This window comes from Thunnus thynnus, chromosome 18 (assembly GCF_963924715.1).
Source record: "Thunnus thynnus chromosome 18, fThuThy2.1, whole genome shotgun sequence".
Classification (NCBI taxonomy): Eukaryota; Metazoa; Chordata; class Actinopteri; order Scombriformes; family Scombridae; genus Thunnus; species Thunnus thynnus.
In genome coordinates, this window is record NC_089534.1 from 783,409 (window position 1) to 796,962 (window position 13,554).

The following is a 13,554-nucleotide window of genomic DNA, read 5'->3' on the forward strand; positions in this document are numbered from 1 at the left end:
ACAGCTGTAAATCCTGTTTACCTCCTATTTACACTGTTTCATGTTTTACAGTCGTCCGTCTCACCTACACAAGATCAGTTTGAGTTGCTAATCTGAAACACGTGTGACGTGTATCTGATGGATGAGATATGCTTGCATGAACACTGAACAGCTCCCCGTATACTAACGGGAAATGTTCTGAGTAATTTGCAATTATTCAACGGTTAATTTTTAGGACATTTTACAGAGAGGATGATGCAGTTTGGTACAAATTATAAGAAAAAACTGACAAAAGTGTTTAACTGGTAAGCATCTACTCATTATATTTGGGTTCATATGTAGTTGTTGATTTGCAAACTTTCTTAATAAATTAGACTCTTAACCATTCTTTAATCAACAGAAATAATCAGTTTTCAGTGTGTAGCTTTGTGTGTCAAACTACATATCAGCATATCAGGTTCTTAAAAACTCTTTAATGAGCACATTTCCCGTTTACGATCAAATGACCTTTTAAAAGAAATGTCCTCAGAATGAATCAACCACCCGAACCGCAAACCACCAACTCTGTTTACCCATCGTGTTTACTAAACATCGGTTGGCTCAGTGCGCTGTGGCCGGGGAGCGACGAGCTGTGGTCTCATTTTTTACGTTACGTTACAACCTTCATACATTACGTTACTCATTGGCAATAAAATATGATTAATATGTATAAATTGCTTCAAAGTTCTTAGATATAGAACCTTTAAAATTATTCTGATGGTTTAACTTTTTGTTGGTAGAAAAATGAATCAGAACTGGTGAAACTGGAGCCGTCTATGTGCTGTGCAGCCTTCAGATGCACCAATCAAAGATGTTTCTGATTCTACACATGTGGCTTTAACCTGGAAGTGTAATCTCTGGTCTTTCTGGGCCTGCAGAATGTTTCAGTGGGATTCTGAAGTGTTTTTGTTTTTACAGATTGACTCTGTAGTATTTTGGCGGGGTGCTGTAGGTGTAGTGCTTCCTGTCCAGATCCAGAATCAGCCTCTCCAGACACTCATCCTGGTCGATCCTGGTGACGGTCTTCTCCTTCAGGAGACCAGAATATAAACTGGAGTCATGTAGTGAAGCTGTCTGACAGCAGGGGGCGCTGCTGCTCCTACTGCAGCTGTAACTGAACCAGGTGGTTTATTATAAAGTCAAATTAGTTCATTTATCTAGAAGATTAAAGGTTGATGAAATAGCAGAGTAGACATTCAGATAAATAAAAAAGAGGCATGGAATATGAACTTTCTAGGACAGAGTTCAAAGGTCACAGTGGAGACAAACACAGAACGACGGTCTGATAAACAGAGTTTTCATGTTTTCTGCAGGCTGATGAGAGTTTTTGCATAAAACTGCAGTGGAATCACACAGCAGGTTGATATGAAAGCTCACAGGTGTCTGAAGAGACGTCTGAAGTTTACTGGAGCAAAGAAAAGCTCAGTTAGGCATCGAGGGCCGAAGCCTGAGTGGACCTGAGATCAGTTTTAGACCCAAACATTTGTCATGAATCACAGCTCATAGCTGCAAAAAACCCCCAAACCCCCCAAAACACCAAAAACACACCACAATTACCAGCAGAAACACCCTGTAACTGCTGCTGTAACGTCCGCAGGTTCGGCAGATCAAACTTCATCTACTGTTCAGAGCTCAGAGTCCCTTTAAACCAACCAACCACACACACACACACACACACTGTGTCCTCTGTCCTCTTCCTCAGACAGAGGACACAGAGACACTGAGGAACCAAATAACCCAAACCCAAACCCAGCACACAGAGGCTGAGTGAATGTGGTGTTGTAGGTGTGGAGGTGGATCAGTGTGTCAGAGGAGACTCTGTAGAAGGACAGAGTGCCAGCAGGACAGACCACATACACTGCTACTCTGTTAGAGACAGAGGAGGAGGAGGAGGAGGAGGAGGAAGAGGGGATGGATGTTTTTTTCGTATTGTGCCAGACAGAGTAACCATCATCAGAGCAGTTCAGACTCCAGGACTGATCATTCCATCCAAACACACAGTCAACACTGTTTCCTTTCCTTCTGATTCCTCTGTAAGTCACTGATATACGAACGTCTCCTCTCCACTCGACCTCCCAGTAACAGCGACCAGTCAGACCATTTCTACACAGCAGCTGATAGTAGCACTCAAATCTGTCTGGATGATCAGGATATGACTGATACTCTCCCACATGTGTCACCTTCCTGTTGTTGAAAGACAGTTTGAGGTTTCTGTTTAAAGTGTTTGTGTCCAGTGTGAGTTCACAGAAATCTGATGAAGAGAAGAAGAAACAACTCAGCAGCAGTTTATCATCTGACACACCTGATGGATTTATTCTCAAGTTTAATGACACATTTTGTCAGTAATGTTTTAATGAATAAATACCACAAAGACCAACTTTGTATTTAAAGAGAAACTGACTGTGTGCTGTTAAAGTCTTGACCTGAGCTCTCTACCATGGTCCAACCTGGAGGAAGAAACACAGTCAGAATGATTTTCTATCCAACATGAGTCCTAACTGCTGTTCAACATGAGCAGTGTTCCTCAGTTTGTCAGAGTGACACAGAGACAGGCTGCAACTCATCTCTCCATACCTGAGAGTGTCCAGTTTCCAGTGTGGATCCTACAGTCCAGCAGACAGCAGCTTCTCTCCTGAATCTCCTGGATGATTGTAGCTCACTTCCAGCTCTCTCAGATGGAAGGGGTTGGAGCTCAGAGCTGAGACCAGAGAAGCACAGCTTTCCTCTGTGATCAGACATCCTGACAGACTGGAATTCAGAAAATAAAGTTAACTCAGTGTTTTAGAAAATCATGTTAGGAGGAAAATCCTACAGATTTTGACCATCTTCACTAACATGAACCAGGATGTTTAACAAACATCTGAATCCTGACCTGAGAGTTTCCAGTGTGCAGTGTGGACTCTCCAGTCCAGCAAACAGCTGCTTCACTCCTGAATCCTACAGGTTGTTCTTACTCACCTCCAGCTCTCTCAGACTACAGGACTGGGAGCTGAGAACTGAAGACAGAGCTGCACAGCTTCTCTCTGAAAGGTTACAGCCACTCAGCCTGAAAAAAATAGCGATGAACACAAATGTAATGTTTTATTTATCATGTTTAAAATTAAACATATTTCAAGTTGTTCATACATGCAGTGGTTCATCCACCTACAGAGCTTTGTTGGACACTTTGACCACTGGCAGCAGCCTCAGAAGAGCCTCCTCTGAAGCAGAGTATTTCTTCAGGTCAAACGCGCCAGATCTTTTTCTGATGATAGTAAGATGAAGACCAGAGCTGACCACTGGGCAGGAGACAGTTTATCTGTGGAGAGACTTCCTGAACTCAGGTACTGTTGGATCTCCTCCACTAGAGAACGGTCATTCAGTTCATTCAGACAGTGGAACAGATTGATGATTCTCTCTGCGGACGGATTCTCACTGATCTTCTTCTTGATGTACTCAACTGTTTCCTGATTGGTCTTTGAGCTACGTCCTATCTGTGTCAGCACGCCTCGTAGGAGAGTCTGATTGGTCTGCAGTTAAAGACCCAGGAGGAAGTGGAGGAACATGTCCAGGTGTCCATTTGGACTCTTTAAAGCCTTGTCCACAGCACTCTGGTAGAGATGTGTTAGTTTGTCTCTGGACACTTCAGACCACCAGGAGGAAATCAGTTGAGACCACCAGGATGTCGTGTAGTAGTCAATAGTTCTATTAGAGGAACTGAAACTATTAGAAAACATGAATCCATCAGAGCAGCTGCACTGTGACACAAATAAAGAGGAAACACTTTGATGTGAAGTTAAATAAAGTAAAGAGCTGCATGATTAATATGAGAGGCGTCATGTGACCATCAGAGATATTAGAGGAGAGAATATTACAGTTTATAGTAGGTGAGTCAGGTAAGTTGAGAGAGAGACAGTGAGGAGAGAGAACGAGGGAAAGATTTCTCTGGAACAGGAAGCTTGTGAATGAGATAAATGACCAATCAGTGGTCTGCAGTGTAAAACATGAAAACTAGACAGTGAGAACAGCTTTTAATCAACAACAGTCAGACTCTCAGGCTGCTTCCCACAGCAGCTCAAAACCAGTTTGTCTCATATAAAAACGAATCTTTGGAGCAAATATATCAAATGATCCCAACTGAAGCCACAGAAAATAAACCATCTCAGAGCCTGATATGATCAATACACTTTACTTTAGGATGCACATTTTATCAAAAGTTATGTATTTTATTTTAAATGCAGCTTCATTCTACTTGAAATGAGAAAAGATTCACTGTTACAGTTGTGAACATCTGTGTTTAATAGACTGTTAGTTTCTTTCATGTTGTTGCTGTTTGAACTCATTCACACCTCAATCAACTGGATTCATGTTTCTATGTGTTGAAGCATCAATCAGCCTGAACAGCTGCTGCACTAATATTATTAACTTTATTAAAGCACATGAACTTTGTTTAGAAAACAGATACAAAGATTATTATTATTATTATTAATGATATGAATATACAGGATATAACATGTTGGATTAATAAACTTTAATTTATGATGGGCAGCTGAGTTCTTATGACCAAAGTACAATTAACAATGAATAAAAAGGATTTAGGTTTTTATTGTTTTATTGGACTTTACAGCAGCCTACTTTCCTTTTCCATTGTATTTATATAACATATCTGTAATCATTCTACAATATTACTCTATAATATAATATTCTATGGTGTTTCTATAATATTAATATTTCTCTGCACTACAGTAACATCACATTGTAAATATCACATATGGTCACATATAGCAACATGATTTCCAGCTGTGATTGTTGGTAAACTCATTAATGTGAGACCTGACGTGTCTGTGATTACTGGATATCTGATATCTGATCAATGATCAATGATTCTGACCCTGCTGATGTCCTCCTGGATCAATCTCCAGCTCTGATTGATCACCTGCACCACATCATCATTATCATCATCATCATCATCATCATCAGCCTGGAACCACACACACACTTATCTGATTAATAAATCTATAACAATATGTCTTCATGTAAAACAGTAAAAATACATTATTATTTGTCTGTATGGACATTTATACACTATTAATACATATATCACTATTCTATTAATATACTAAAACTGAACTATTTTAACTTCATGTTCAAACTATAACAGAATGAATAATAAAGAAAATGTGGAAAATACATTTTTGTAAATAATTTCTTTATACATGTTGTACTTACTGTAAATAAACATGTGGTAAATAAAGTTATTATTATCATTTGCATGATGTTAGTGACATATTTGAATATTTTAACTGTAAAATCTAAACTTCCTGTTATAATTCTATTGAAAATGAAACATGTTTAAATAAATATGAATATTGATGAATTGGGGCCCTGGTGGCCGTGGATATGTCTCTATCACTGGTTTCTAAAATAGGGAAAAGTGGAACTTGAATTATTAGAAACTAAATTAAAGACTTTAACGTGTTTAATTGTAATTACATTATAATAAGTTAATTACTTTGCTTTTAAATTATAAATTGTAAAATTCAAAGTAAAAAAATATTGTTACATTTTCTAATTAATAATTGTATTTCTTTGATCTTTAAATGTTTAATGATTCGGCCACATTTAAAAAGGATATAAAGCAGCAAGAGCTCTGATTATTTTTATAGCTTATATTTTGCTCACATGGTGCGACTTCCCAAACACAGCTGTGTTTCATCAAATCACCACAAACTAACCAACATACAGGAAACATGGGCCAGATGTTTCAGTACAGGTGAACTCAGTCCTGTTTCCTGAGAAAACGTATTGGACGTCTGACAGACTCTTTTTATTTCTCTTTGTTCATTTTATCTTAAACATTAATTAATGATTAAAAACAACAATGTCAAATAAAGAAGGACTGTAAAACATCACAATGTGAGAAATATATGTAACATCTGTAAAGATCATGTTTGCTGAATTCATTCTGTCATAAATGTTCTAATGAGAGAAAAACACAAGTAGTGTAGTAGTAGTAGAAGTAGTATAACATTACACATCCATGTAAAAAACAAGTGATGTTCTCTGAATAAGTAGTGAATGAATATTTTTATTCAAGTGTAAAACAGCCAAAGCTGCCCAGCAAACATGAGCTTACAAGACAATATTTACATCACCTGCAGAGGCAAGAAAAACTAAAGGAAAGCAACCCATACATGTTATTATATACATACATGTCAGACACATTACATCAGATAGAAACATATGTTGATGTTCATGATTTAACACAAACTGAGCTGATGTCAAACAGACTGGGATGTCTGCTGGACATTTTCAGGAAAAACTTCACTTTAAGATCCTGATAAAATGGAATAACTAACAGCCACTAACAGCTACTAGATGCTGCTCCAAGAAAACTTTACTGAAGTCAATCAGAGTCAACACAGTTTTTACACATAAATTCAGCCCAGAGGAGATCATTTCACTACTTCTAATAGAAACAATATTCTGACATTAAAGCGCAGTCAGTGATCCAAATGAAACCAGAGTGAAACCTCGTCCACCATCAACATTTAAACACAGGAAGCTGCTGTCACTTCCAGTTTCTGTTGTTCACTGGTGAACAGAGTGAACAGTGATTTCAGCAGCTGTCTTCAGTCAGCAGTGTGACTGTTTGTCTACACAGGAGGAGACTCTTCCTCAGACAGAGGACACAGAGACACTGAGGAACCAGGCCAGACTGTAAACCCAGGATACAGAGGCTGAGTGAATGTGGTGTTGAAGGTGTGGAGGTGGATCAGTGTGTCAGAGGAGACTCTGTAGAAGGACAGAGTACCAGCAGGACAGTCCACATACACTGCTACTCTGTTAGAGACAGAGGAGGAGGAGGAGGAGGAGGAGGAGGAGATGGATGTTTTTGTCTTATTGTGCCAGACAGAGTAACCATCATCAGAGGATCTCAGACTCCAGGACTGATCATTAAATCCAAACCAACAGTCATAACTGTTTCCTTTCCTGCTGATTCCTCTGTAAGTCACTGATATATGAACTCTTCTTCTCCACTCGACCTCCCAGTAACAGCGACCAGTCAGACCATTTCTACACAGCAGCTGAGGACAGAAGTCAAATCTGTCTGGATGATCAGGATATGACTGATTCTCTCTCACATATGTCACCTTCCTGTTGTTGTCAGACAGTTTGAGGTTTGTGTTTACTGTGTTTGTGTCCAGTGTGAGTTCACAGAAATCTGATGAAGAGAAGAAGAAACAACACAGCAGCAGTTTATCATCTGACACACCTGATGGATTTATTCTCTGTTTAAGTTCTGATCTGTTGTTCATTTCTATAAAGTTTAATGACACATTTTATCAGTAATGTTTTAATGAATAAAAACCACAAAGACCAACTTTGTATTTAAAGAGAAACTGACTGTGTGCTGTTTAGTTGTCATGAATCAAATTAAATCCACACTTACACTTCTTCAGACCAGGTTTTAACCTGAGCTCTCCACCATGGTCCAACCTGGAGGAAGAAACACAGTCAGAATGATTTTCTATCCAACATGAGTCCTAACTGCTGTTCAACATGAAGCAGTGCTCCTCAGTTTGTCAGAGTGACACAGAAACAGGCTGCAACTCATCTGTCTCAACTGTCTGCTGGATTCTTTCACTGAAGTCTGAGAGGAAAAGACGTGAAGAAGAAGATGTGATGTACAAATATGTCCTCAGACATGATGAATCAGAATATTAAATATTGACCTCTGCATGTTGTGCTGAGGATAGAGCCTGTCATGACTTCAATATTAAAGGAGACTTTACTTCAAGGTGAAAATTAAGTTATCAGAGAATAAATGCAGCTATAAGACAGCAAAACATTTTAATGCAATTATACAAAATATAATAATAATAATAATAATAATAATAATAATAATAATAATATCTAAATAAAACATCAATGACAAGTAATAAAGTTATTTTAAACATCACTGCATAACTACAGTAACCTCTTAACAGATCAGTCAAACTACAAAATTCAACTTGTAATGTGTCATTTAATCCAACTTGAGGCTCTGAGGGAGTCAAACAGGAAATCTGTGATTTGGGGCTGAATAAATAAAACTGACTTGACTTCAATAATTCAATATCAAGATTTCAGAGTCAGAGAATAAATGAACCTTTAAGGCTTTCATTTATTTGGTTTGAATATATAATAATTATAATAATAATAATAGTTGAAAGACACAATAAGAAGCAACAACAACAAGTTAGAAAGTTCTAAATGATACAAGTGAACTTCTTTAGAATGAACAATAAATACATGTTTAATTAAATAATAGATGGACTCTCCTCTGATGAGTTCAGGGACACTGTAGGAGGACAACCGCTTGTTCTTTAATTCTGGTAACCAATCTTTGATTCTTAAGGAAAATAAGAGACAGTGGCGCGGGGAAAACTTTTGAGGAAGCCAAGTGAGACAAGAGAGACAGGAAAGACTACGTTGCTGCTTTAACAGCCAGTGTAATGTAACCAGATGAGCTATTAGCACGCCGCTGTCATTTTACACAAAACTGTATCAAATTGTATCACCGACACACACACACACACACACACACACTCACACACACACACACACACTCACACTCACACTCACACACTCTCTCTCTCACACACACACACACACTCTCTCTCTCTCTCTCTCTCTCACACACACACACACACACTCTCTCTCTCTCTCACACACACACTGTAATGGCAATTTTCATTTTTTGATGTCCTTTCTTTTCCTGTTTTTCCAGTTTACCATTACTACACAGGTAGGTTAAGTTAGGAGTGATCTTACGCAGATTCAAGAACAGATTTTCCAGTCCGTTGGCTGCCGTTTAGTTTGTTGTTTTATTGAAGTCTTTGTACATGTCATGAACATACCGGGTTTCTATCCTGCCAGCTGTAGTGTGCGTCTGTTCCCGATCTGGTAAGAACTGTATGTGCCCCACCTGCCTGTGCCTCCCGTTTCCTGTCACCTATGCCCCTAAATATACAACCCTGTGCATCTCATGACCGCCACCCAGTGTCCAAAATAATACTGCAAGTTATAACTAAACAAATGACATGCCAACAATCAACATAAATGGCTCCTACATACCGGCCCCTAATTGTTTTAAGTATATAACAAAACAATTACCAATAAATAATAAAAAAGGTGCCATATCCATTATACATTACATATACAATTTTCAAAAAATGCATCTACTATGTGTTGGCATTAATCTTCTTTACTGATTCTTCAGTCTTCTTTTTTCTTTTATTTTTTTTTCTTGCCGTTTAGGTCTCGGCTTCTTGGAGCAGACATATCTTTGTTATTGGTCTTTCCAAGATGCTGCTCTTCGTCTGTAGTCGAACTGTGCGCACAAGTCCTTGTGCATCTGGTTTAGTTTCCAGTATTCTGCCCATTAGCCATGAGCCTCGTGGTGCAGTAGAATCAACCACCACAACAATGTCACCTGGAGCAAAGCTTCTTTTCACCTTTGACCACCGTTGTCGTTCTTGGATAAGAGGTAAGTATTCCTGTGTCCACCGTTTCCAAAAGAGATTTGCCATGTACTGCACTTGTCTCCATCTGCGTTTGATGTACAAGTCTTCTTTTACAAAGAGTCCAGGTGGTAGTATTGGCTTAGGCTTCAACAGAAGAAGATGGTTTGGTGTGAGTGCTTCCAGATCCATTGGATCATTAGCAGAGATTGCAGATTCCAAGTGAGGTTTTGGCCATTCTCTGTCTGGCTTACAGAGAAAATCTGGTCCCTGGATCCATCTTTTGCAGCTCAAGAAGCGGTCTGCTGTTAGTCCTCTAGAGGCTTCATCTGCAGGATTTTCCTTTGTGTTAACATATCTCCATTGTGATACATCAGTAGCATCCCTTATAAAAGAGGTCCTGTTTGCTACAAATGTTTGGAAGCGTTTGGTTTCATTGTTGATGTATTTAAGCACCGTTGTGCTATCGGTCCAGAAGATGGATTTGTCCAATTGAAGCTGTAATTCCTTTCGCAGCATTGTGTCAACTTTGACAGCTAGGACTGCAGCTGTGAGCTCCATTCGGGGAATCGTTATTTGTTTCAATGGTGCCACTCTGGATTTTCCTATTATGAATGCAACATGCGCTTCTCTGTTATAGTTTTCCAGTCTTATATATGAGGCAGTACCATAGCCACTTTCACTGGCGTCTGAAAAGTGGTGTAGCTGTGCAAATCTGATTTGACCAAAGCTTGTGGGCTTCATGCACTGGTCTACTTTAAACTCTGCCATCTTGTGAAGGTCTGCTAGCCATCCTGTCCACCGATGCAAGAAGGTTTGGGGTATGTATTCAACCCATCCAAGTTTTCTCTTACAGAGCTCCTGCATAATCAGTCTGGCTGGCAGAGTAAATGGTGCTACAAATCCTAAAGGATCGTATATAGAGCCGACTACGGACAAGATGCCACGTCTGGTGTATGGTCGTTCCTGTGCAGCAATTTTGAACTTGAAGACATCTGTTTCAACACACCAGTGCAATCCCAGGGCTCTTTCCATTGGCAGATTGTCTTTGTCCAAGTCCAACTCCTTAGTCTCTTTGGTTCGGTTTTCTTGGGGAATGGATGCCAATACAGCACGGCTGTTGCTGATCCACTTTGACAGCATGAATCCTCCCATTTTGCAGAGAGCAGTCAGGTCTCTTACCATTTGAACTGCTTCCTGTTCCGAAGGCAGGGATTTCAAACAATCATCTACATAGAAGTTGTTCTTTATTGTGTTTGTTACCTCTGATGGAAAGTGACCTTTGTTGTCATCAGCAGTCTTCCTTAATGCAAAGTTTGCACAACTTGGTGACGACACGGCTCCAAAGAGATGTACTTTCATCCGGTATTCAACAAGATCTTGCTGCACATCACCATCGGGCCACCACAGGAATCGCAGATAGTCAACATGCTTTTCTGATACTCTGACTTGATGAAACATTGCTTTGATGTCAGCCATCAAAGCAACCGGCTCTTGTCTGAATCTGATGAGAACTCCAATGAGTGAGTTGGTAAGGTCTGGACCCTGCAGCAATTGGCAGTTAAGTGATGTTCCTTTAAAGACTGCACCACAGTCAAACACTACCCTTAAGGTTCCTTTCTTTGAGTGATACACTCCGTGATGTGGGATGTACCAGAGTTCTCCATCGCTTCGATTCAGCTGGTCGACTGGTACCATTTCAGCATAACCATTGACAATCATTTCTGTGAGGAAAGATGTATATTCATCATGAAATTTCTTATTCTTGGCAAACTTGCGTTTGAGGCTTTGGATGCGCTGCACTGCAATGCAACGGTTATTTGGCATGCTGGGCTTTTCTTGTGTGAAAGGTAAATCTAGGCAGTAGTGTCCATCTGTCACTTTTGCTGAGCGATTCACAATGTCCAAGAATTTTACATCTTCCCTAGACATTTCCTCTGTTTCCTTGCTGGTTCCTTCACTGAAGTCATGATTGTACTGTTTGACCAGTACCTCCTCCAAGTTTACAATGGATATTCGATTGACAGCAGCAGCAGGGCAGCCATTTTCATCCCTTATGCTTTTGTCTCCTCTCAGGGGACCATAGATGACCCACCCCAGTAGGGTCTTCACAGCATATGGTCCATCCCCTTGGCTGTTGACCAGCTCCCAAGGTTCCAATACCTTTGAAGCATTTGTCCCGATGAGTAGGTCAATGCCAGAGTCTATTTCATGAATCTTGATATCCTTCAAGTAAGGCCATTGTGTCAGATCTTCTTGTCTGGGAATGTTGAGCTGGGAAACAGGCATGGTTTTATGTGTGAACACATCAGATATTTGAATGAAATAGTCTTTGTCCAGACTAGATATTTCCAAACCTGAGATATGATGACTGGTCACAGGCTTCACTTGGTTCATGGTATGTAAAAGAATATTGGTCCTTTGCCCTGTTATGTTCAGCCTTCTCATCAAGCTTTCTGTGCAAAAGGTAGATGTACTTCCATGATCCAAAAATGCATATGTTTGCAACACTGTGTCCCCCTTTTGGCTCTTTACTTGTACTGGTACAATGGAAAAGGTACAGTTTTCATCACCGGCCCCAATATGCCCACATGTATGAGGTGAGGGAACAGCATTACTCCCAGTTGCTTTTTCACTCTGTTCTGTATGTTCTGTTTTTTTTCCTTTGTCCTTTTGTTCAATGTGAAGTATTTCAGGATGATTTTGGTTGCACACATCACAAGTCAAACGACTCTTGCAGTCTTTGCTCATGTGTCCTATTTTTAAACATCCAAAACAGACTCCCTTCTCCTTTAAGAAGTCTATTTTTTCTCTGTGCATCTTCTTCCTGATCTGTGGACACCGCCCCAATGTGTGACCACTCTTGTTGCAGAACAAACAAGAACTTTGAGAATTGGTAGTAGGTACATTTCCTTTCATTCCATTTGTTGTCAAATTTTCTTGTACTGATGTTTTTACCGGTGTTACAGCTGTTGCAAAACTGCTTCCTCTAGGTCTTGACTTTTCTCTTGTTTTAGTAGAGCTTTTGACAGTTGCAGCTGGCTTAGCATCCTGAATGTTTCCAAAAAGTGGATCTGATAGTATTTTCACTTGTCTCTCTATGAAGTCTACCAGGTCAGGAAATCTAACTCGGTGTCCACGCTGCTCCTGTAACTGACATGCTCTACTTCTCCACTTGTCTCTGAGCCTGTAAGGCAGTTTCAGAAGGATGGTCTTCATATTGGAAGCAACATTCATTTCCTCCATATAGGTGAGATGTTCCATTGCAATGCAACAACCTCTGAGGAACAGTGAGAATGCTTGCAATGCTTCCACATCCTCTGATTTGATCACTGACCAGGCAAATGCTTTGTCCATATATGCAGTGGCAATCTTATGTTCATTACCAAAATGTTCTTTGAGCAGATCTTTTGCTCTTTGATAGCCCTGGGCGGGGGGCAGATGTTGACAGCTGCGGACTAAGTCTTTTGGATGCCCTCTTGTATATTGCTCTAGGAAATGCAAGCAGTCGCTGTAGTCATCACACTTTTTTTCCACTCCTCTCTCAAATGCCCTGATGAAAACTTCGTACTGTAAAGGATCACCATCATAAACAGGAATGACTCTTGGTGGTAAAGTAGAAGAGAGACTTTGTTGAGCCAGGAGAGCAGTGATGTCATTTTGCCTCTGTATTAGGTTACACATATCACCTTGATTGCCATCATTCAATACAGGGGGTGTAGTGCGAACATACCCCTGCATACGACTCTGTACATTTTGCCTTTGAGGAGAATATTGTATTAGATGGGTTGTATCATGAGGTCGAACGGATGGTCCGTGAGCTGTTTCTTTCGGTCTAACAACCTGTTGCTGGGAAGAAGAGTTAGTTTCTATCAACACATTCTGTCTTTGCTGCACTTGATCTGGTAAATATTCATTTGTGTGTGGATTTAATTTAGCTGATGTTTCATTTTGAGCAGTTCCTTTTCTCAAATAAGAGTTCATCCCATCAGAAACTCTAGAGCTGCTTCTTGATCCCAGAGCCTCAAGTATGTTGATTTTTGAATTGGTT

General features: G+C 39.8%; 1 protein-coding gene across 2 annotated transcripts in view; it reads right to left on the reverse strand.

Annotated features, from left to right (window-relative positions):
• Window positions 1-6,065: 6,065 nt before the first annotated feature.
• LOC137169472 (NLR family CARD domain-containing protein 3-like) overlaps window positions 6,066-13,554 on the reverse strand; it is a 50,219-nt gene continuing 42,730 nt past the window's right edge. For both annotated transcript variants that reach the window (XM_067572692.1, XM_067572691.1), the window contains exons 13-14: window positions 7,451-7,497; window positions 6,066-7,222 (exon numbers count right to left, since the gene is read on the reverse strand). In XM_067572692.1, coding sequence (XP_067428793.1) covers window positions 6,654-7,222; window positions 7,451-7,497 — 616 coding nt within the window. In that variant the 3' untranslated portion in view covers window positions 6,066-6,653. The remainder of the gene's footprint in view (window positions 7,223-7,450; window positions 7,498-13,554) is intronic.